General features: G+C 39.8%; 1 protein-coding gene across 2 annotated transcripts in view; it reads left to right on the forward strand.

The window, feature by feature from the left end:
- The first annotated feature begins 789 nt into the window (after window positions 1-789).
- The window catches only part of LOC134220015 (uncharacterized), a 61,829-nt gene continuing 36,964 nt past the window's right edge, over window positions 790-25,654 (forward strand). For both annotated transcript variants that reach the window (XM_062698944.1, XM_062698943.1), the window contains exon 1: window positions 790-1,044. In XM_062698944.1, the coding sequence (XP_062554928.1) occupies window positions 984-1,044 (61 nt within the window). In that variant the 5' untranslated portion in view covers window positions 790-983. The remainder of the gene's footprint in view (window positions 1,045-25,654) is intronic.

The following is a 25,654-nucleotide window of genomic DNA, read 5'->3' on the forward strand; positions in this document are numbered from 1 at the left end:
TCATTGCAAAAAATAGCGTGTGCCAGTCGTTGAAAAATTCGATTTTTTCAGCACTCGTAGTATTTATCCATTAGTGCGTATAAAGATTCCCCCAAACACACGCGACACGACAATCGCGACGCGATTCTATCGCTTGGCGACTGCGATTCTGTCGCCGTTGGTATGGAAGCGTAAATGAAACATTGCCTGCAGCGACCTTACGATAGAATCGCGGCGACTAGTTGTCGCCGACGCGGCGAAGGAATCGCTTTGGTCTGGGGGAGCCTTAATGTTAATTATCGCAGCTTGTTCAAACTCAATAGCACTCGGTGCTGTGGTATTAGTTAAGTCCGCAACTCGTCCATTTTGTTTCATATTCCGAACACTTGCACATTTTTACTTCGGAGGTCTTTATGGCACATGAATGAAAATATTTTAATCGATCAGTTGTTTCCATCACGTAACGAAAGAATAGAACTTCCATATAAACGCTTGATAAGCATATTTTATTGATTGTAACGGTAGGTAAAATCGATATTCATCTACTTCGGAATTACTTCCAGGCACATTATTTTATAAACTCAACATGCTAAAAAAATACGTCTAACGCTGGCCCACCGCTATATCGCATTTATAGCCATAACCCACAGTCTGTTCTATATAGCAGCATATCTTTGCGCCTCATGGAACGCAAGCGGAGTAAAACCATGCTTTCATATTGCTTTATTTAGACGATATCCTGTTCAAATTATCTCGCGCCATGGTCCTCACTTGGTCCTGCTGTGCGAAGCAGTTCAGTCTGTTGCTGGATGCTTGGTGGGATCGGACGTGTCCATCAGTTAGTGCCGACGGGTGTGATAGGAGAATCCATAAATAATGTCTTAATTTATTTAAAATTTCGATACAAGTGCATTGAGTTTGGTAAAAGTGAACCGTCTCTTGATTGAGAATCCGAAAAGCTAAGGATTACACGGCTGTTCAAGCGGTCGCGGAAAAATATCATCATGAAAGGAGTTAACTCGTTCAACTGTACGCTGTTGATAATCGTTTGCGCGTTTTTCCGAGGTGAGAAGATACATAATATTCAGTGAATGATTCCCAATATAAATAAACCACGTTGAAGCATCTAATATGTGGTTAACCGCAGGAACTTTTTGCTTTGGATATCGGTACTTCAGGAAAGGATTAAAAGTTTATGTTTGAGTGTCAGCCACAGCGAAAGTGTGAATGGCACTTTTTGATCAAGTTCCCGTAAATGATATCTAAAAAAACGCTTTTTGATTAAAATGTATCAAATTTTAAATCTTATCGCCTGCTACAGGTAACGTATACCTAATCATAAATAAGGCAAGAAATGTGTTTTCCTAATTTATGTTTATTTAAACATTATTCACTGTTAATGTGATTGTTACTATAGATTTAACTTTCAAATATTGTGCATAGAAGTGCATACCCAAGATGAAAATTAGAATACCTACTTGTCGTCCTGATGGACTCGATGTGATATTTCATGCAAAACATTCATCAATATTAAACCAAGGTTAGTATTAGTATAGAAATACGGATAATAACAGAATTAGATGATTTGATTTAATGTCATAAATGTACATTAGGGTGGCTCAAATTAGTATGGGAAAAACTTTTTTCAATTTTTTTGATGGGCCGTCCTCTTGTTCGATTCTATTTGATGCCCTGATGATCTGGACAAAATTTCAGCCAAATCGGTTAACGTTTGGGCGGTGCTAAACTCGTTGGAAGTGTATATGCAAAAATGTATGCAGAAACATCCCAAAACAGTGAATTGCAGTTGGACGGCACAACTTACGATGAAAAACTATGATACTCACTCAGATCTTGAAGAATTTAATACAGAATGCTATGCAGAAAACCGCGAGAAGATTAGAGTTTGCCCGGCTAAGTTATTAGCATTTCTCTGAAGTGGGGTTTGAGCAAATTTCGTTTCTTTTACCTTTGAAAAGAAATAAATTCATCCCTACAACACTCCAGTAAAATGCTAATATCTTTGCCTAAAAAACTCTAATCTTCTCGCGGTTTTCAGCATAACATTCTGTATTTAATTCTACAAGAACTGAATGAGTATCATGGTTCTTGATCGTAAATTGTACCGTCTAACTGCAAATCACTGTTTTTGGATATTTCTGCATACATTTTTCTATATAAACTTTCAACGAGTTTAGCACCGCCCAAACGTTGACCGATTTGGCTGAAATTTTGTCCAGAGCATCAGGGCATCAAATAGAACCTAATAAGAGGGCGGCCCATCAAAAAAATTGAAAAAGTGTTTTTTGAGCCACCCTAATGTACATACACATCTCAAACGAGCATTAATGCTTCCATTTCTATGATTTTGATTTCACAATTGAACAGTTGCATATCTTTGATAGCGTAAAATCCTTATAGTATCTTGTTCGAATGTGCATAACACTTGTAAGATATTGTTCAATGTTAAGTAGTGAACTAAAATTTTGAGGTTTTATCGTTAAATATTTAGCCAATTCATATATCAGGTAGCGTATAGAATAGATAGTGTTTAAAGGTACAATACTCCTAGTAATTTAGTATGTCGAATTCGACGAATCCGATTGCATTTATCCCAAATTTATGCACTGGTTGTGAAATCTAGAACACCAGGCTAAGAGTCGGCAATAAACTTGCAAATGATTAGAATTAAAAAAAACAGTTTGTCCAAATAACGTTATGAAAATCATCAGATTAAACCGGCTTTTCATGCAAAAGAACCAAATTAAACTGAGGGTTTTTGTCGCCTTCATAGTTTCACCGGATCCGCTCTGCAAATCATACATCAATTAGCATCACCACCATAGAAGTCCGGTCGGTCGGGCAATGGAGACTCGAGTCTATTGCGAAGTGGCTGAATCCGTTTATGTCGCGGTTTGTGCTGCTAGAGCCAACAAGCGAACTTTTCGGTTGGCTGTTTGCCAGAGTATAGGTCCGTTTAATCCAATAGACGCTGACGTTGATGGTTTGGTTTCGGTGGATGGCAAATCTCCGAACGTTTGTGGGTAAACCAGAAATTTAATTTATTGTTGTGATTCTGTTGAGTGAGCAAATTTGCAGTTATGGGCCATTGTTTCGAGCAGATTACAGGATAGTCGATTATATGTGCAAATTTTAAGAGAGGACAGTTCAAAACACACTCACAGGGCAAAATGGCCTAACTCATGAAATCACTCATATAATCTTTTGGAGGACATTTCTTTTTTATTTGTTTTATTTTATTTCATTGATGTGTTAAATCAGGACACTTCTGACCGAATATTACCACTACAATTTAATATTAGTCATTTACTATGGAGCTGCAAAAAAAGATAACAAAGATAAACAAACAACCATGCGTTCACAATTATGTTTCATGCAATAGAGTAATTTTACATCACCATTCGGGCGTCTTGCCCCAAGCACATCTTTAAAACATATTTTAAATGCATTAGAAAGTCATATAAACCTTGTTGTTTTGTATAGGAGATTATTTTGAAATGTAGCTAGTTTTGTAAATTTTGCATTTGCACGTTGAAATGGTTAGGTATTCTTGTTTATATTGGTGAAAACATCGATAAAACTTATGGGATGTATAATGGACTGTTCTCCCCTACTTTCCTACACTCAACCAGTAATAGCGTTCGTCAATTCTGTATAGGAACTTTCCGTAATCTGTAAAGAACTGGGCATATGCGGAAATTTCAGAATATTATACAAATATTATATAAGACCTGAACCAAAAACGCATAAGTCGAAGAGTCTCACGATGATTCTGTACCTTCTTATAACTTTGGGAATTCAATTTGGTGTGATATCTTGGGATCTTGGGGATTTTGAAAGTTTCCATCATCTGCTAATTTGTTCGGGGATTGAAAACGAATATGTTCACACAACCAGCGATTGTCCGATTCTCAGACGATTCTGTATTAGAACCTACCTAACTATCTATATCTATGATGGTCGTACTGTACTGTGTATTGTCCGGAGAAAATCGAATGTCATATTCCAGATTGATCGTTCCTGGGCCGCCACAGTATTTGCTGCCCAAACACTCCGAGAATTCGATAGTATGCATCTTTTAACGCTCATGGCCATACAGGGTGACTGGACGCATCGACGTTGTGTACAGCGCTAGTTTTATCCGTGTCTGTAGGAAGGACTGGGGAGACTTCTCGCTTAACTTTTCAAAAGGACCTAAGTAACATTTTTTTCATGAATTAATTTGAATAGCGCAATCAACAGAACAACATGAAAGCTTTTCATTGCAGTACTCAAATTAATTCATGAAAAAAATGTTACTTAGGTCCTTTTGAAAAGTTAAGCAAGACTTGATCTCCTTCCCTCATTTCCGATGTATCCGATGTAGCCAAAAATAAATAAACTTATGCGATTTTTGCACAGACGGTCTCATTTAACTCTACTGATGTGTGCCAGTCTGTAAATTGTTGTTGTTATTGTTAAACATTCGATTTTTGGAGTGTTGTCACAAATCGAATTTTAACATATTTGAGGGGAATTGATTCCTCCCCAAGATAAAAGTAAAAAGGTGTACGTATTCGTCATCGATTTTAGTTATGGAATTCGACAGCGTATGTAATCTTGGAATTTTGGGATGGACTGAAGATGAAGAAAAGGGATGAAGGGTCCCCATATTGAATCCACAACTTAAAATCCAAATGTCCTTAAATTGTTATAGAGTGTTGACAATTTTATCAGTACAGATCAATTATTTTCTGATTTGTGCTGTGGAAAAATGGCATTTGGTTATTTATAGGAGAAGTTGTTCAAATTTTGCGTGACCACTAAAAAAGTCTTTAGAAGGGTCAAAACACAGAAACTGTCCTGCAGAATCAATATGGTTGCCAATCCAAAAAATAAGATAGCGATCAGCTTAGGATACGGCAGGCATGAAGAATGTTTTTATAGAAGTCGATTTGGCAGCGAGCGGAGGGCAACATTTGTGATGGTATAAATCTCACGACCTTCCTTCTGCCAAGCTCCCGTATGAAGAGTGAAAGAAGAGTATCAGTAGTGCTGTCCAATGAGCAGCTCGAAGTAGCTCAAAGTTGTTTTCCTCCTGCTCGTTCTTTTTGGTCAACAAATGGGCATGAGCAGGACAGGGAGAAACTTCGAGCTACTTCAATACTTCTCATTGGACAGCACTAGTGTGTAGACTTCCACATATATGCATACTTTCCAATTTTTTAGCTCTATGATGGCTGAAGTCATTCAATCCTGCTCATTAGTGACATTTACAATCTTTACATCATTGCGAGGTGGCTCGCGAAAACCGCAAGTTATATCGTCAAAAAATAAAATTGTAATAATCATTGGCGTAACTAGCCCTAATGCCTAGGGAGGAGGGGGGTGAGCTATAGCCCCTTCATCTATTTTCTCTATTTTGAGCTTCTTTTCAACAATTCTCTCTAGGGCAGCAGGGACTATGTCCAAGGGCTTGACGATCCCTCCCCAGGCCATCTGCGAGTTGTGGCGCCTGCCTAGGATGTGGTGGGGTTTGACAGTGGGCCCTGTTAAACCTCTATAAAAAGCTGCATGAATCCGCAAGCAGGCTCCGCCAAAGCGACCGTGTGCAGCCCACAGCGCACAAGCCCAAGTCCTGGTGTTCGGTGGGACGCTAAACAGCCCTGACACGACGGCCCTCCGACGAGACAGGAGGTTTACTCAGGCCCAATAAGCCGCTTTTAAAAACAACTATTACGAACAACATAGAAGATAATACGACTCGATACAATCGGCAACGACCTAGGCGACGAATAAAGGATCACGATTGGAAGCTTGGAACATGGAACTGCAAGTCGCTAGGCTTCGCAGGTTGCGACAGGATAATCTACGATGAATTACATCCCCGCAACTTCGATGTCGTAGCGCTGCAGGAAATCTGCTGGACAGGACAGAAAGTGTGGAAAAGCGGGCATCGAGCGGCTACCTTCTACCAAAGCTGTGGCACCACCAACGAGCTGGGAACCGGCTTCATAGTGCTGGGAAAGATGCGCCAACGCGTGATTGGGTGGCAGCCAATCAACGCAAGGATGTGCAAGCTGAGGATAAAAGGCCGTTTCTTCAACTATAGCATCATAAACGTGCACTGCCCACACGAAGGGAGATCCGACGACGAGAAAGAAGCGTTCTATGCACAGCTGGAGCAAACATACGATGGATGCCCACTGCGGGACGTCAAAATCGTCATCGGTGACATGAACGCACAGGTAGGAAGGGAGGAAATGTATAGACCGGTCATCGGACCGGATAGTCTGCATACCGTATCGAACGACAACGGCCAACGATGCATAAACTTTGCAGCCTCCCGCGGTATGGTAGTCCGAAGCACTTTCTTCCCCCGCAAGAATATCCACAAGGCCACAAGGAAATCACCTAATCAAGTAACGAAACCAAATCGACCACGTTCTAATCGACGGCAAATTCTTCTCCGACATCACGAACGTACGCACTTACCGCAGTGCGAATATTGAATCCGACCACTACCTAGTTGCAGTATGTCTACGCTCAAAATTCTCGACGGTGATCAACACGCGTCGGAGTCGTCCGCCGCGGCTAAACATTGGGCGGCTACAAGACGGTAGACTAGCCCAAGACTACGCGCAGCAGCTGGAAGTGGCACTTCCAACGGAAGAGCAGCTAGGCGCAGCATCTCTTGAAGATGGCTGGAGAGATATTCGATCCGCCATTGGAAGCACCGCAACCGCTGCACTAGGCACGGTGGCTCCGGATCAGAGAAACGACTGGTATGACGGCGAATGTAAGCAGTTAGTTGAAGAGAAGAATGCAGCATGGGCGAGATGGGCGATATAAGCAGGCGCAGAACAGACAAAACTCGATTTTCCGGAGGAAAAAGCGCCAGCATGAAGATCGAGACCGTGAAGAGACGGAGGAACTGTACCGCGCTAATAACGCACGAAAGTTCTATAAGAAGTTGAACCGTTCACGTAAGGGCCACGTGTCACAGCCCGATATGTGTAAGGACATAAACGGGAACCTTCTTACAAACGAGCGTGAGGTGATCCAAAGGTGGCGGTAGCACTACGAAGAGCACCTGAATGGCGATATGGCAGACAACGGTGGCGGTATGGTAATGAACCGAGCACGCGCGCAGGACTTGCGACTTCCGGCTCCGAATCTCCAGGAAATCCAAGAGGAGATCGGCCGGCTGAAAAACAACAAAGCCCCTGGAGTTGATCAACTACCAGGAGAGCTGTTTAAACACGGTGGTGAAGCACTGGCTAGAGCGCTGCACTGGGTGATTACCAAGGTTTGGGAGGATGAGGTTCTGCCGCAGGAGTGGATGGAAGGTGTCGTGTGTCCCATCTACAAAAAGGGCGACAAGCTGGATTGTAGCAACTACCGCGCAATCACATTGCTGAACGCCGCCTACAAGGTACTCTCCCAAATTTTATGCCGTCGACTAGCACCAATTGCAAGGGAGTTCGTGGGGCAGTACCAGGCGGGTTTTATGGGCGAACGTTCTACCACGGACCAGGTATTCGCCATACGTCAGGTATTGCAGAAATGCCGCGAATACAACGTGCCCACACATCATCTATTTATCGACTTCAAAGCCGCATATGATACAATCGATCGGGACCAGCTATGGCAGCTAATGCACGAAAACGGATTTCCGGATAAACTGATACGGTTGATCAAGGCGACGATGGATCGGGTGATGTGCGTAGTTCGAGTTTCAGGGGCATTCTCGAGTCCCTTCGAAACGCGTAGAGGGTTACGGCAAGGTGATGGTCTTTCGTGTCTGCTATTCAACATCGCTTTGGAGGGAGTAATACGAAGGGCAGGGATTGACACGAGTGGTACGATTTTCACGAAGTCCGTCCAGTTATTTGGTTTCGCCGACGACATTGATATCATGGCACGTAACTTTGAGAGGATGGAGGAAGCCCACATCCGACTGAAAAGCGAAGCTAAACGGATTGGACTAGTCATCAATACGTCGAAGACGAAGTACATGATAGGAAGAGGCTCAAGAGAGGTCTATGTAAGCCACCCACCACGAGTTTCTATCGGTGGTGACGAAATCGAGGTGGTAGAAGAATTCGTGTACTTGGGCTCACTGGTGACCGCCGATAACGATACCAGCAATTCCATACCAGAAATTCGGAGGCGCATAGTGGCTGGAAATCGTACGTACTTTGGACTCCGTAAGACGCTCCGATCGAATAGAGTTCGCCGCCGTACCAAACTGACTATCTACAAAACGCTTATAAGACCGGTAGTTCTCTACGGACACGAGACCTGGACGATGCTCGTGGAGGACCAACGCGCACTGGGAGTTTTTGAAAGGAAAGTGTTGCGTACCATCTATGGTGGGGTGCAGATGGCGGACGGTACGTGGAGGAGGCGAATGAACCACGAGTTGCATCAGCTGTTGGGAGTGTTATATCCCTGCGCATTTCAAGCGCAATCAAAACGTCAGTTGACGAATCGAATGAACGAACCGAATGGTTCGACTACGAATGTCTAATAGACGGACGCTCAGTCCATTTCGATACTCCGTACAAGGCAGTTCTACTTTTTACAGCTATACCGAAATTACCGTTGTAAGTCCCATTGTCCGCTTAGTAAATCCACTTGGTCGGTCTATTCTTATGGTGATAATAGTAAGTTTAACAGTGGCGAACGAGGAATTAAACTTAACGCGTGCGGAAAAGTGAACAAAAATAAAAATTGAACAGTGATAACGATTAACCGATTTTGACGCTTCGACGCAGTGCAAACCATTATCCTGCTTGCAATCTAAATGCGATCACGCCTGTGACAGAAGACAATGAGCAAAACTAATTAGTTTCGGAAATCAAACAGGCAACCAGGTGCCGAAATTTTCAGGTCACTGTTTCAACGGCGAGTTACTTTTCGTGAGTAGAATTCCTCTAAGGTAAGCGGAGGAATCTGTTCTTTTTTACGGCATTTGTCGGCCATTTTGTTATTACAACATGCGATATTATCCACAGCACTATTCACAAAAAAAATGAAAAGGCCTTTTCACACATTATTCCTGTATAGTAATGATTCAATAGGGTGGACACATTGTATCCTGAAACAATAAAATAAATCAGTTTCTTTGTTCCTAATATAATAAAAGATTTATTTTCTTTTATAACAGGTTACAGTGTTAATATAACACAATAAAGCAGTGATTTTACCACATGATTTATTCAAATTGAACCTGTCGCTGATTGTACAATTCGACTAAATTGAATACTATCTGGCCTATACAACCGATTGTACAGTTCGACGTAACAGGAGCGTTACTGTACGGTTCAGGTGAGCCTGTATTCAAATTTCGTAGTATCCGAGGCAATCTATTTGAGAACAGCGAATCGAGGTAGAAGGTGACACTCCGGATTGGAAGATTTGGCTCGAGGACAGTCGTCACGGCAACGGTCGTTGATACAGGAAAAGCTCTTTTGATTTCATCGGTAAGTCGGACACTTTTCTGATTATATTATTGAAGTCGTAATAGTTTTATTTCCGACAACTTTAACATTTTGATACTATCCATTCTGCTATTTTTTTGTTATTCATTTTTGTGTGTGTATATTTATATTTCGGTTAATTGAACACATTATAGACTGTATATTAAGTTGCCATGAGCATGTCAAGCATTGCATGTACAATGGAACCCTTTCGCAAGGGTGCTAGTTTTAGTAACTGGTACGCCAGGTTAAAATTTTTTCTTCAAAGTTAATAAAATTAACGATGAGGAGAGAATGGCATTTTCATTACACTTAGTGGACCGGTCATGTTTGAGGAAATCAAACTGTTGTACCCGGCTGGTAACTTTGAAGAGGCGGGCTTCGACGATTTAATCGCGAAGCTAAAAACTCGTTTAGACAAAATTGATCCGGATTTAGTACAGCGGTACAAGTTTAGTACTAGGGTACAGAACCCGGACGAATCAATCGAAGATTTTGTTCTCGCTTTAAAACTTCAAGCCGAATTTTGCGGTTTTGATAATTTTAAAGAAATAGCCATACTTGACCGCATCATTGCGGGAATAAAAGACAGAAATCTGAGACAGCGACTTTTGGGAGAAGAAAAGCTAACTTTGGTGAACGCTGAGAAAATAATTGCGACCTGGGAAGTTGCGAAAGCTAATGCAGGCACTGCGGATGAAAGGCAAAACGAAAATTTGGGACAGGTTGCAGCTATCCGCGGTACTTTGCAGGGAACAGCATACGGCAGGCTAAAGCAAGCTTTTGATTTATCGAGAAAATACAACGAGGGAGATTACAACATAGGTGCCGGGAGCAGCAGAGGTCCTGTCAAAAGTCGACTGGGAGTTAAACCTTACACTTACGGACAACATGGAAGAGGGCAACGACAATTCGGTACTAGGTCGGTGAACTTCAGATCAGAGGGAGGTATGACAAGACAAAGGCCAGATTATTCCCAAATAATTTGTCATTTTTGTGGAGTAAAGGGCCATATAAAAAAAAAATGTTTCAAACTAAAGAATCTCCATAGAGATACAGTTAACCTGGTAGATTCTTACAGGCCAGGGCCTTCTGCGGACCGCCACATAATTGAAATGATGGAACGGATGAAGGCAGATGATTCGGATGGAGACGAGAGTGATTCAGGTGATTTGGCATGTATGTTTGTATCGTCTATTAATAAGATAAGCGATCCGTGTTTGATATTCGTGGATGTTGAGGGAAATCCCTTAGAAATGGAAATTGATTGTGGTTCGTCGGTGTCTGTTATCAGCAAAATAGATATTTTCAAAATTCTCCAACCCCTTGGTCAAATATAATAGGAAACTTATTGTGGTCAACGGATCTAGACTGAAAATTGAGGGTGAGGCAAAGGTCTGGGTTAAATTTAACAATAAACTGGAGTTGATGCAATTATTAGTGCTTGATAGTGAAACTGATTTTTACCCCTTGTTGGGCCGAACATGGCTAGATGTTTTCTTTCCTGATTGGAGACAGTTTTTTACAAATTCAATGCCCGTCAATCATTTATCAACTATGTCCAGCGAAACTGCTGTGGATGAAATAAAAAAGAAATTCAGAAATGTTTTTGAGAAAGATTTTTCGTCACCGATTAAGAAATTCAAAGCACAATTGGTGATGAAGAATGAATCTCCTATATTCAAAAAAGCTTACAGTGTGCCATATAGACTTAAAGAGAAGGTCGCAGATTATTTGGATAAGTTAGAAAAGGAGAAAGTTATAACACCAATAGAGACGAGTGAATGGGCATCGCCAATAATAATAGTTATGAAGAAAAACAATGACATCCGTTTAGTTATCGATTGTAGGGTATCTATTAACAAATTGATTATACCAAATACTTATCCGTTACCCACAGCGCAAGATATTTTTGCCAATTTGTCTGGATGTAAAGTTTTTTGTGCCCTTGATTTGGAAGGAGCGTATACACAGCTTGAGTTAGCGGAAAGATCGAAAAAGTTCGTGGTGATAAATACCATGAAAGGTCTATATACCTACAACAGACTTCCCCAAGGAGCTTCTTCGAGCGCTTCTATTTTCCAGCAGGTAATGGACAAGGTTTTAGAGGGCATTGAATACGTTACGTGCTATTTAGATGATGTATTGATTGCCGGGGTAAACATAGAGCATTGTAGAAGAAATCTTCTACTAGTTTTAGAGAGATTAGCTAATGCAAACATAAAGGTTAATTTTGAAAAATGCAAGTTTTTTGTCAACGAAGTCCACCATTTGGGTCATATTATTAGTGAAAAGGGGTTGATGCCCAGCCCAGAAAAAATTTTAACAATTGAGAAAGCAAAGGCACCAAGAAACGAAACTGAATTGAAATCATTTTTAGGATTGTTGAATTACTATCATAAATTCATACCGAATTTATCATCCAAATTATACCATTTATATAACTTGCTGAAGAACAAAGTAAAGTACATTTGGGATGACAACTGTCAGAAAGTCTTTGAAGAAAGCAAAAATTTGTTGGTGAACACAAACTTTCTAGAATTTTACGATCCTAAAAAACCGATTATTGTTATTTCGGATGCATCGAGTTACGGTCTTGGGGGTCTTATTGCCCATATGGTGGACGGGGATGAAAAACCGATTAGTTTCACATCATTTTCTTTAAATCAAGCGCAGAGAAAATATCCGATTCTACATCTCGAAGCTCTAGCACTTGTTTGTACTGTTAAAAAATTTCACAAATACCTATATGGTCAACATTTTACTGTTTACACTGACCACAAACCACTGGTGGGGATTTTTGGAAAAGCGGGTAATAACTCGATATATGTGACCAGACTTCAAAGATTTATTTTAGATTTATCTATTTACGACTTTGACATAATTTACAGGCCTTCACACAAGCTAGGGAACGCGGATTTTTGTTCAAGATTCCCACTTAAGCAGGATGTTCCTAATGAGGTGGACGCAGAAGTTATAAAAAGCATTAATTTTAGTAGACATACACCTATTGATTACAAAATGATAGCCAAGGAAACAGATAATGACGAATTTTTACAAAAAATTAAAGGATTTTTACTTACTGGTTGGCCGAACAGAGTAGATAAACGTTTTAATGAAGTTTTTGCAAACCAACAGGATTTGGAGTTAGTGGATGAATGTCTTCTTTATAAAGATAGGGTAATTGTACCAAAAACATACCAGAAACAAATTTTAAAAATTTTACACGGTAACCATTTAGGTGTAGTGAAGATGAAGCAGTTAGCGAGAAGCATGGTTTACTGGTATGGAATAAATGCAGATATACAGAAATTTGCGGAAAGTTGTGAGGCATGTGACAGTATGGCGATTACCCACAAACAGAAGGCGTCATCAAACTGGATTCCTACTACAAAACCTTTTAGTAGAGTACATGTGGACTTCTTCCATTTTGAACATCGTACTTATTTATTAATTGTTGATAGCTTCTCCAAATGGATAGAAATTGAACATATGAAACAAGGCACAGAATGCAACAAAGTATTAAAAAAAATGGTATCATTTTTCGCTCGTTTCGGCCTTCCAGATGTTTTGGTTTCGGACAATGGTCCACCATTTAACTCCAGTGGGTTTTACAATTTTCTTGAGAGACAAGGTATTAGGGTGATGAAAAGCCCACCTTATAATCCTTCCAGTAACGGACAGGCAGAAAGATTGGTCAGAACTGTGAAAGAGGTTCTGAAGCGGTACCTACTGGAACCAGAAATTATGGAGTTAGATTTGGAGGACCAGATAAATCTTTTTTTGTTTAATTATAGAAACAATAATTTGACGAAGGACGGACATTTTCCGTCAGAAAGGATATTTTCCTACAAGCCGAAAACCATTCTTGATCTTATTAATCCAAGAAAGCAATATAAACAGCACTTAGAAGTACCACAACCCAATGATGAAATCATCGCAGAGTCACAGGCCGGGAAAATCCCGAAGCACAACGATGATTCGATTAATAATCTGATGATGGGTGATAGTTTGTGGTACAGAAATCACAACCCCCATCATCATGCTAGATGGTTGAAAGCAACATTATTGAAAAGATATTCTTCTAATATGTTCCAGATTCGAATTGGAAACGTAGAGGCCATGGCGCATCGAAACCAAATTCGGATTCGTAAAGACGATTCATGGCAGGGTCCGAACGTGCTCATCAAGCGACACGACCCAAATGAAGTGAATAGCGATGAACCGATAGAAGCTAATGAGATGCAGATGTTTAGTGAAGGCGAGGAGGGAAATCCCTCAGAGGAAAGTGACCGGAATAGAAAGAGGAAACGTGTCATATCGGACGTCGATCTAAGTGAGCCTAGGAGATCGAAGCGGAAAGAAAAACAAATCTATGTGACGATTTTTATTATATTTGAATTGTGTAATGAACTAACGTGAAACGAATGTTTATTTTGAATTCTATTTGGTTGACAAATGTCAAGTTCTGATTATAATATTATATATTAGTCGATAAGCTTTGCAAAGGAAAGAATTGTTATATCCCTGCGCATTTCAAGCGCAATCAAAACGTCAGTTGACGAATCGAATGAACGAACCGAATGGTTCGACTACGAATGTCTAATAGACGGACGCTCAGTCCATTTCGATACTCCGTACAAGGCAGTTCTACTTTTTACAGCTATACCGAAATTACCGTTGTAAGTCCCATTGTCCGCTTAGTAAATCCACTTGGTCGGTCTATTCTTATGGTGATAATAGTAAGTTTAACAGGGAGAACCATCCATCGTTCACACCGCGAAAATCGGAAGACTGCGGTGGGCCGGGCACGTAGACAGAATGTCGGACAGTAATCCGGTGAAAATGGTTCTCGACAACGATCCGACGGGAACAAGAAGGCGAGGTGCACAGCGGGCAAGGTGGATCGATCAGGTGGAGGACGATTTGCGGACCCTCCGCAGACTGCGTGGTTGGCGAAGTGCAGCCATGGACCGAGCTGAATGGAGAAGACTTTTATGTGCAGCACAGGCCACTCCGGCCTTAGTCTGATAATAAAAATAAAAAAATTCAACAATTCTCGAACATTTTACCTTCATTAATCTATCTTAGTGGTAATGTTTTTTTTTTCTTCATAAGCAATGGAGGGGGAATCTGCTCAACAGACATCCTGGGTTGCCCAGGAAGTGCGGGGTTAGGGACCACCTCCAACAGCAAATGAGGGAGGCAGGACTACATCCCCGACCCACTAAACCGTTTCCATTGCCGTCAAGCCCATAGTCCCAGTCGGTACAACCAGAAAGTAATGCTTCAAAGGGGGGCCAGTGTACAACGCACCCTCGAGATTAGCTGCGTGTCCTTGCAGCATCGAACATCGTGACTCGCTTTTTTAGAAGAACACCATGGTATCGTGCCAGCGCATTGCCGGCTTTCCAGGTGGCCTTACCACGCCCTATGTCCTCGGAAGGTGGGAAGGGTCGACTTCGCGCCTGCTTCCCTCTGCACGACTGGTATCAAGAAGGATGATGCCGCGTACACCCCAAATTGACCTCTCTGCGATAGGGTCTATGAGAAGTGGTAATGTGATGAATACGGTCCAACCACCCTAGGCAATTGCGGATCAACCACACTCGTCCATATTCTCTCATTTTCTCAAGCACGAGCTTTCTGTTGTAGCCCACAGTATCGAAGTGTGCTTGTTTACCAGCCGATGATTGCTACAACGATTGATAGCGTATGACTATTGTATCTAAGTGTAGTAGCACTCGACTTGGTCCCGCACACTCTAGAAATTCTGACGGACATCTTCCAAGGATTTCGATGAGAATTCTTTGGTGATTCCGGTGGGAATCTCCAGAGATTCAACGGGCATCCTTCAAGCACACTGAAGAAAACCATCAGGGATTCTGAAGGCAATCCACCAGGGATTTCGACAGGAATGTTCCAAGGAATCCAACGGAAATGTTTCAGGGATCCCAATGAGAATCTTCTCGATATTCTGAATAAAATCCTCCAGAATTGCCAACGTGAATTATCAGGGATTTTGTAGGAAATGTTACAAATCGTCGAAGGATTCCTAAGCAAATCGTCGAGGAACTCCGAATTAATCCGCCAGAGATTCCATAAAGAATCCTCCAGCGATTCCGAAGGGAATCCTCCAGGGATGTTGAAGCAAATCGTTGAGGAATTCCTAAGCAAATCATCAAGGATTTCGAAGCAAATCGTCAAATGATTCGGAAGCAATTCGTCGAGGGATTCCGAGGCAAAACGTCGAGAGAGTCCAAATTAATTATTGAAGGGATTCTGAAGCAAATTGTCAAGAAATTCAGAAGCAAATCTCCGAACGATTTCGAAACAATCTTCGAACGACTCCGGAGGATTTATGAAGCAAATTAACCAAAGATTCTGAAGCAAATCCTCTAGCAAATCCCTACAGATTCCCGAAGATATCCCTCAACGATACCGAAAGGAATCCAGTGTGAATTCCTTCTGGACTCCGGTTGAAATACTCCGATGATTATGAAAGGAATTCTTTAGAGATTCCAATTTCTGTCGGGTTCTGATTAAAGTCACTAGATATAAAGTCTGGTGGAGTGAAAACGGTTAGATTTTCTAATCATAAAAAAATCTTATTAGATTTAGGCAACCTTTGAAAAAGTTCAAGCTACCGCATGATGATTATCTTTTGTAAGTTGCTTTCACAAAGTAAACACAATTTTTTATTATTATATTCGCGGAAAATTAAAAAAAAGTTCCATTACCCTTTTCTTTGGATTCTTGCATTTTGTATTTTTGAAATAATTTTCATATTTATCAGAACTATCTAAATACTTTCAATTGATTCAAGCCCATTTGAAGCGTCATGTTTGATTGGATCATACAAGTGACAGTTTGATTGGTGACATGTCAGTGTCTTCGCCAGATTTTATATCAAGTGACTTCTGATGGGAATTCCTCTCAGATTCTGATGAGAATCCTTCTCGGATGCTGATGGGAATTGTGGAGATTATCATGCTGATAGGAAGTGGAAGTCTGACTCGAAAACTGTCACTCCAGTTCGTGATGGTTGACCACATGTCTCTGACTGCTTTGATTGATATTTTGGTGGCTCTGCGTCTTGATATTTAGGTGCCATCCACTTAGACTTGACGGATCTGGCTAAAATTTTTACTGTAGTTTCTGGAAGCAAAACTTTATTTTCAGGGGGTCTGTCTGCTTGATAGAATTTGAGAGAGTACCTTGTAGGTGGTATTGGGGAGACATGCCCGGGGTTCTACCAAATCGCATCAAGCTCCATACATTTTTTTCCGATTTTTCTGCCCAGTCCTTCGTTTAGCAGATTTATTTGATCACAAATTGTACCGGATATCTCTCAATCCCATAACTGTCCCATAACTAAGGATATCTAAATGTACGTATAAAATAGTATGGAATGATTTCCGTTTTCCTTTTACGAAAAAAATTATTGCAAGTTAGTCAAAAGGCCTCTTGGAGCGGTTTGGCAGAACCCAGACCATATAAGATAGCTCGAATTCTTTTCTTCCCCCTTTAAATTGTGATTGTGTGATTGAAACTTTGGATTTTTTCGTTCAGCCGGTCATCCCCACTAACGTATTTCGACATCAACAGTAAGGCCGTCTTCAGTGTCTCGTACTTGACTCGACTTTTCTCGAGGTTGAGGTCAAAATACGTATCGGTCAAGATACAATTAAGTGGTGGAATTCAATGGGATTGTACAAACTCGTCTTATGACAAGCGTAATTCTATTGCCCACATTTTGCCGGTAATAGAATCTATTGTACGTCTAATGGAACGAGGATATGGGAACTTAATTGGTATAATATAGAAACAATAGAGTTCATTGCTCATGAATAAAATGTGTTGTGTTTTTATAATAGTTTATTGTAAACCTATTGTATTTTTTATCCGGGACTCCCAACTTTTAGGAGCTCAGTCGGGATTCTGTCCTTCATTAGCTCTCGAACAGCCTTTCTCAATGTTGCAAGCTTTTTGCTTATGCCCAGCTCTTATACAGATTTTGTTAGGTTCTTATACAGAATTATGAAAAAATCTAACATCCGCAGGTTAGGTTTTGAGAAACTGTTTAGACGAACTTTACTTTTGACCACATTTGGTTGGAGTCTTTAGAAATGGCGAACAGTTCTGTTTAATGATGAATCAAAGTTCAACATCATAGGAAGCGGCGGGATGTCTCGTATACGGAAACTGCTTGGAAAAGCTTGGATCTTTGATACTGTTAACAAGTATGGGAATATCTGGGAATGTTTTTTCCGTTAACAGATGAGTGCAATGGATTGCTTCTGCTGCTAACTAGCACGTAAAGCTTTTTTTTGGCACCAATAACTGAAATTATTGAATACATATGAATACATATTGAATACTACTAGTATAAACAATCAGCTTCACAGATGTATTACTTTTTGCATTCAGAAAGCTTGTCATTTTCTTCCGATCGATTCTAGAGAAACAGTACTTTTCTTGTTAGCAATACCTGGTCATTCATAAAATGTACATCATTAACCTTTTCTCCTTTGTGTCAACGATGCCACATCAGCCCTGCATCCATAAATAAACGATCTTGTTTTCCAGACGAAACTAAAAATGCTCGAGAGTCAACATCTATACCTATAGGCATCGTCCTGTATTCGTTCACTCTTTTTTTTTCGAACGTATTTGGCACTGAGTCTCTATATAGGCTGATGGTTATAAAGGAGCTTCGACGTAATAAACTGGCCCAAATTTATTATTCTAAGAAAAAGTTCTTGGAAAAAATCGGATAAATTTGTTTGTTGCTTTTTATGATTTTGGAAAATTTTATATCAAATGTATGGACGAATATACGAATAACGTCATGCAAAATACATACTTTGGGGGCTTGACCAATAAAAAACGGATTCTCCATTTGTGGGACCAGTCTGTAATAGGGAAGGGGGCAGACTTTGTGTTGCGTTCTGGTGGTGAAAGGATACAGTAGACGGTTCATGTTTTGCCACATGAGAGAGACACTGACCTATAATGTGTTTGCCCTTCTCTATTCTATTTTCGCCATCCATACGGATGACATGGACGGTACGTCGGTACATGGCGGTCGTATGTGAATTACGGTGAGAATAAACGATTAAAAACACGAAATATATACCAGCTCGATTCACCTTATGGAGTTGGTGGCTTTTGATATTTTGGTACTTATCGTTTCCAAAGAGAAAATTGAAAAAAATAGAAAATTGCACCAACTGTACTTGTACAAAACGCTCATAAAACCGGACGTATTCTTCCTCGGGGAAAGCCTTGGAAGCCTCATTTCAAGTGGCTCGGAAGCCTCCTTCCAAGAGGCTCGGAAGCCTCCTTCCAAGAGGCTCGGAAGCCTCCTTTCAAGAGGCTTGGAAGTCTTATTTCAAGAGGCTCGGAAGCCTCCCTTCAAGAGGCTCGGAAGCCTCCTTTCAAGAGGCTTAAAAGCCTCCTTCAAGAGGCTCGGAAGCCTCTTTTCAAGAAGCTCGGAAGCCTCCTTTGATAGTGGCTGGGTTCGATTCCCGGTGCCGGTTTAGGCAATTTTTTTTTGTTTGGAAATTGTCTTGACTTCCCTGAGCATAAAAGTATCATCGTATTAGCTTCATGATATTCGAATGCATAAATGGTAACTTTGCTTCGAAACCTCGCGGTTAATAACTGTGGTAGTGCTGAATGAACACTAAGCAGCGAGGCGGCAATTTCCCAGTGAGGGATGTAATGCCAATAAGAAGAAGATATTTTTTTCGTTGTTTTGTTACGGAGTATATCATGACCTGACCCATGGAATACCCTCCCAATATCCCACTGCGTCGAACTTATGTGGGTCTCGCTGAGTATAAGACTTCTCGAGAAGTAAATAATAAAGTGAAACTTTTTTCCTCGTCGTGATAGCAATCACGATGGAGAGTTAAAAAGAAACGTGAATATTACTAGTGTCTATTGTACGAAATATACTGTCACGATGCTAATGCTATGGCTTGTGGAAATATGCTTATATAAAAATCAAGAAATAGTCTTCATTTTAGCATAAAATCTAACTGCGTTTGAAATGCAGCAGTAATCATCGAAAGTAATAAGTTTTTTAATTTCCCATTTCCGCTTCTCCTTATTCTGCTTCCTAGTTGGTTTTGAAACCTGTAAGACCATGCCACAGGCGGCAACACTTGTAGAACATAAGACGATAGATGTAAAGCAGAAGTGCATAGCATAGAGTTTAATCCGATTTTTTGAGTGAGGTGCCAAATACTTGAGCTGATTGCAGAGATTCTGCTCGGTGGGCGATATGTGAGATATGCACACACGCTTGACTGTGCATATTTTTAATGAGCATTGCTCTGGAAAGGAACGAGTCACGGCATAAAGCAGTGTTCTACGGAGATGTTCGCGTATACCAGTAGCAGCCTCGCTATTTTGATACGTAGGGGAACGCGGAGCACATGAATAAAAAGGACACCGGGCCCATCCCTATTTTCTTTAAAACTTTAATGTTTGTTTTTGTTTCAGTTTGATCAAATTCATGGTGTGTGCATCGATTTGAGCACTGGGTGGCTCAAATTAGCAAGGAAAAACCTGTTCTAATATTTTAAAATGGGACGCCCTTTCATTCCGTTCTATTTGATGTCCTGATGCTCTGAACAAAATTTCAGCCAAGTCGGGCAACGTTTAAGAGGTATATGTTCCTCCAGATATTTTTCCATTTAAACTTCCGAACGAGTTTGTCACCGCCCAAACGTTGACCGATTTGGCTGAAATTTTGTTCAGAGCATCAGGGCATCAAATAGAACGTAATAAGAGGACGGCCCTTCAAAAAAATTTGAAAAGTGTTTTTTGAGCCACCTTAATGTGCAATATAATATTGTATGAACGTCTTCTTGAGCTTTTATTTTTTTTCGAAGTTCCTTAATATTTTTGTTCCTGATATCGTTTGAGTCTAATGAAAAATTTGAATTATGTTTTTTTTATATCGTAAAATATCTAAAACAAAACAAAGCCTGACGTGTGTCCACTTTCCCATATCCATCAACCCTTGCATGGATGGGCATGCAGAGCGACAACACATTGTAGGGTATGTTGTGTGTGGGAAAAATAAGAGTGGATTACTCTGGAGCATCCTTTTGAGTGGATGCTGAAGAAGAGCATGACGTATCCACGAACGTATAAGGTGCTGTTTGTTCATGATGGGGTCCTCTAGACCTCCAATTACGTAGTCGGTAGGGTGTTTATCAGGCCGGAGGTGGCGGATTCGACAATTCCAAGGTAGCCTTTCTGGATATTAAATTTCTCGACTACTTTGGAACAGAGTTTTATTGTGCGTGACACATAACAAGATCATAATTAACACTAAGTTGAGAGGCGGCAAAAGGGTTCTCTAAACAACAAGCTTGCAATGCCTAGGAGGGAACCTTCTCGTGCTCCATTCCATTTATAAGTACATCACACAAGTTGTGGTGGATAGATGTGTGCATTTACTCTTCATTAACCTCAGGTGAATAAACCCGCAACAGGGACACGTCTCAATGATTGGCAAGATATTATATGGATTACAGCATGACGGGAATACCAAGTTAGATATGAACGGATGGCAACCAAGCATGTGATTTAGAAAGTAACGATTCTAAAAATGATACCGTTATGATATGATGCACAAATGTTGTACCTGATACAAATGACTAATAAGCAATGTGCGAACTTCAAACGTACCGTCGTGGGGGATTAGAAATTGTATCGAAAAAAAAAATCAAATTTGAAATAGAAAGTTGCCATACAACTATCAACAAGACACCCGAATGGCAATTTGATAGTAATTTACGTTATACATAATTCTTGTTTCAAAATGTGCAAAGTACCCCTGATTTGGCAACAGAAGCTTCGCACGATGGTATGCAATTTGAATCATTTGTTTGAGAAACTGCATAAGTCCATTTTACACTATTTCGAGAAAACATCAAAAAACTGTTTTTGAACAAATTTGCACCGAATCTTTCGATTTCAATTTTTTTTTTCGTATTTTTAGCCAGAGTACGTATTTTTGGACGAGGATTCAGAATATATAAAAATCTCATTTTGGCCAAAAATGTTACATATGCAGTTTCTCAAACAAACGGTTCATTTATTGTTCGTAGAAACTAGAGGCATCAAAGAAAACTTGTGATGTTGATAAATTTTATTGATATTAAACCGACAAAAAAATTTATAACTACGATTTATCAATTTCTTATTAACTTATTTAAATTATATAATTAATTTCAGGTTATTCGTTTTTGTTTTTGGAAAATTGAAAATTGACGAAAGTAGTTTCTATACAAGGCTATTAAAAAGAAAATGGTTTTACAGAGTTCAACCTCCTCATGCTGTTTTGTTTGTTGAGAAATGGAAAAAGCTCTCACTTATCACCTCTGTACACTAAAGTTTAAAATAATCAAATGTTTTTGATAAAGTCCACCTTTCTTCGTCATCAGCCTCCCCAGACACAATTATAGTCGACTGTGCGCCGTCAATATTCGATTGAATATGGGTCATTGAATAATTCTGTACATTCCACAAATTGAGCATGAGCATTATGAACGTACAATTCGTAGTTGCACTCCGTGATTGACCAGAACTTGCGCAATTGCACAGAGATCCAAATGAATGGAATTTGGGATTAGCTATCCATTCTCAATGTAAACGTTTCGGAAGCTCAAAGCTCAAAGAAAGAAAGGGATTGTTAGGCCGACTCTCGTTGCTATTAGAGACCGAGTATACCTCTGCATGTCCACGACTGTCTTGGGATTTATTTATTTATTTTCTTGTATACCTTCATTTGACTATATCTGTCTCTATGAAGTACTCTGGTAGGGAAAAGCCAGAAATTGTAGTAAAAACCCTGCTCCTTTTTTTAACATGCAGTATTACAATTGGGTGGCCCTCCTTAGCCGTGCGGTAAGACGCGCGGCTACAAAGCAAGACCATGCTGAGGGTGGCTGGGTTCGATTCTCGGTGTCGGTCTAGGAAATTTTCGGATTGGAAATTGTCTCGACTTCCCTGGGCATAAAAGTATCATCGTGTTAGCCTAATGATATACGAATGCAAAAATGGTGACTTGGCTTAGAAACATCGCAGTTAATAACTGTGGAAGTGCTTAAGGCTCTATAAACCGTAATCAATTTGATGATGATTTTGTTCTCATTCGCACTAATACTAATGCAATTTTAGCCAAAATTCAATATTTCACTGCTATTCACCAACTTACCTTTGTCAACGTATATTCATGGTATTTTCATATGAATTTTTAACTCGCCTACACACTTATTTTTTTTTACCGGGATCTCAGCAAAATGTTAAACTTTTACCGAGTTTCGCACAGCCGTGCCCCAGCAAACATATTTTTTGCCGAGATTTCTGTCAAAATTGCTGAAAATCAACAAATAATTTGCCGAAAATCAGCTAACAAACGTCATTTTTGCCGGGATATCAGTTTTTATTTAGCTGGGCAGACGGCTGTGCGGATTTTTGCCGAGCTGCAGAATTAAAAACTGAGTGTGTAGCTAATTAATTATCAATTAATTGACTGAAAAGCGCTTAAAACTGCTTTTTTTCCTAGACAAATTTTCGTATACTAATTATACACACACCAACTCCGAACGATCGAGACACACACATACACATGCACTCAGTTTTTCACTTGTTCTTTTCTCGCAGTTTTCTTGATTTTATCACAACTAAACATAATTCACTACCTAACTTTCACTTTTGTCTTTGATGTTGAACACCAATTTCTTCACTTCATGTCGAAAAACCAACGAAAACTGCTTTAAAAAATTTGAAGTGAGAGACAAATTTGACGGCCGTATTGTGAATGTTGCAAAATTCGGAACACCCAAATTCACTACCGCATTAGGTGAAATAGTGCGCTCAAAATCTCGGCAAAGAAACTTAGAAATATCAAAACAATACATCGAATATGCTAGTCGACACTAGGGATCCTATATTAAGAGATGTGCGAATACTTTTCCAGACGATTTAGCAACGCTGTTACTTTCGTAAACAAACACTGCCAGCACTTGCCGTTGCGCAAAATGTTGGAGCTCGAACATGACTTTGCGCATAATAGCATTTTCAGACTTCGTTATCTAACGTCCAACAGTGTATTATCACTAAAATATAAGTGCAATACAAATGAACAAAGTACCATGCATGAGCTAGACTACTTCAACTTGCCAATGTAAAACAAACTGTTTATTCGACAAAACTTTTCGTAAAATATTTTTCATTACAATCGCAATACCTTTCAATCCGCAACAATAACGATGTTCATTTGGCTCAGATTCTGACAGCTCTCAATGCTCGATTGGCTCAAGATGGCCGCTTTCGCATATCTCTGAATGTAGGATCCCTAGTCGACACGCAAACAAATTTATGCATATACAAGAAAAGAATCATCATTTCATCGTTGCCAGATTTATTTGATCAAATAATTATTGCGGTCTGTTTGCGAATTAATCAAATCAACTAGAAAAAAAGAAAAGATTATGCAAGCTTCTGTTGGCAGGGTGGAGAATGGTTGACATTTAATTTTACCGTACCATTCGTCCTACCATGCAGTCAAAAAAAAACAAAACTACGGCAGCCGCAGCAGCAGCCACGACCAAGCAGACGACAGCACATACTTTTACTATTTTCTCCCCCCACAATCAATGTTTTCGTAGAATAATTTCTCAACGTATAGCCGGTTTTGGTGGCAAATATACATTTCATTATTCCTTACTCATTTTACAGATTAGAACTAATAAATTAGTATCTGTGGCTAGCACTTTTTCAAGGCTGTGTGCCACAGCCTAATTCAACTCGATTCTGTTCTATTTGCACTGCGCACAAGAAAGTGTGGATGGTTGACACGAGCAGGTTCACGCAGCAGCAAACAAACAGTCTGCGGATGAAGAATAAAAAAGACTTAATTTCGTCTTACATTTATTTGGTAAACTGTCTCAGTGTGCTCGACTGCTCAGTGTACGAAATTTTACCGGATAAAATGTAAATATTCGGAGAATCAAAGTGTTTTACTGTACTTTCCCCAACACTAAACATTTTGTTGCATCTGGCAACATTATGTAGCAGCTGACAAGCTCTTACCACCCCATTTCCACCCACCTCAAATTTTCGTCACTTTTTCGTACAAGTTGCCTCACCAATACTAACAAGCAATAACGCATTAATTTTCAAAACAGCGTTACAGAGTCTTGAGCCTTAAGTAAACACTAATGTCGTTTTCGGTTTTAGACCTGGGTCAGGTCCGACCCCGACTCTGAATAACCGAACGAAAAACGAATCGGGATCGAGTCAGTATGATGGTGTTAGTGAGATCTCAAGCCCTATCATCTGTTTTGTTTTCAGTTCGCACTTTTATCAGCTGGCAGAAATAAAAATATTTTATCAGATTTTATACAGATTTTATCTTTTGAATTTTGTTATTAGTGTTATTTTGTTTCTTATATAAATTGAATGGAGAAGTTAGATTTTTCTTCTGTTAATTGTTTATTTTAAAAATGACAGTTAATCCATCAATAAATTTATGTGATTAGAAGCATGTGATGAATGGTGACGGCAATGTGGATTGCCGTGAAGGAATTCCCCGAATAGAATGGTATTATACGACTATTTTTCTAGCTATCATTTTTTGAGTATTGAAAATTAAAGAAGAATTGTTTATAGAATCATTCGAAATACCGTACGTTAATCATACAATGTATGATATTTACGATAGGCTTTATGATATTCTGATTTTGGATGATACATTGAATGGGTTGTTAAGTATCGTTACCATTCAAAAACATCAACTTTTTCATATATTTTTGCGAAGACATTTTACCATGAATCATTAGTTTATCTTCATTTTTTGTTTCTAGTGATTATTCGGGTTATGATTATATTCAACAAAAACTTTAAATTGTTTGATTTTTCCTAAAGATTCTGCATTTGATTTGAATTAAACGCTGTACGATAATCGTTCAATTGTATGATTATTGCATTATAATATGTATAATATGATTTCCCATAATACCATACAGGTAATGTTCTCATTCGGGTTTTCATTTCATAAAATAAGCCAACACAAGAAAGTTAGTATTATATATTTTATATTGCCTTTTAGCATTTTCTTCTTCTTATTTTCCAAGAACGATTGGAAGAATGTTCTCTATTGT

Source organism: Armigeres subalbatus, chromosome 3, assembly GCF_024139115.2.
Source record: "Armigeres subalbatus isolate Guangzhou_Male chromosome 3, GZ_Asu_2, whole genome shotgun sequence".
In the NCBI taxonomy this organism is placed as follows: domain Eukaryota; kingdom Metazoa; phylum Arthropoda; class Insecta; order Diptera; family Culicidae; genus Armigeres; species Armigeres subalbatus.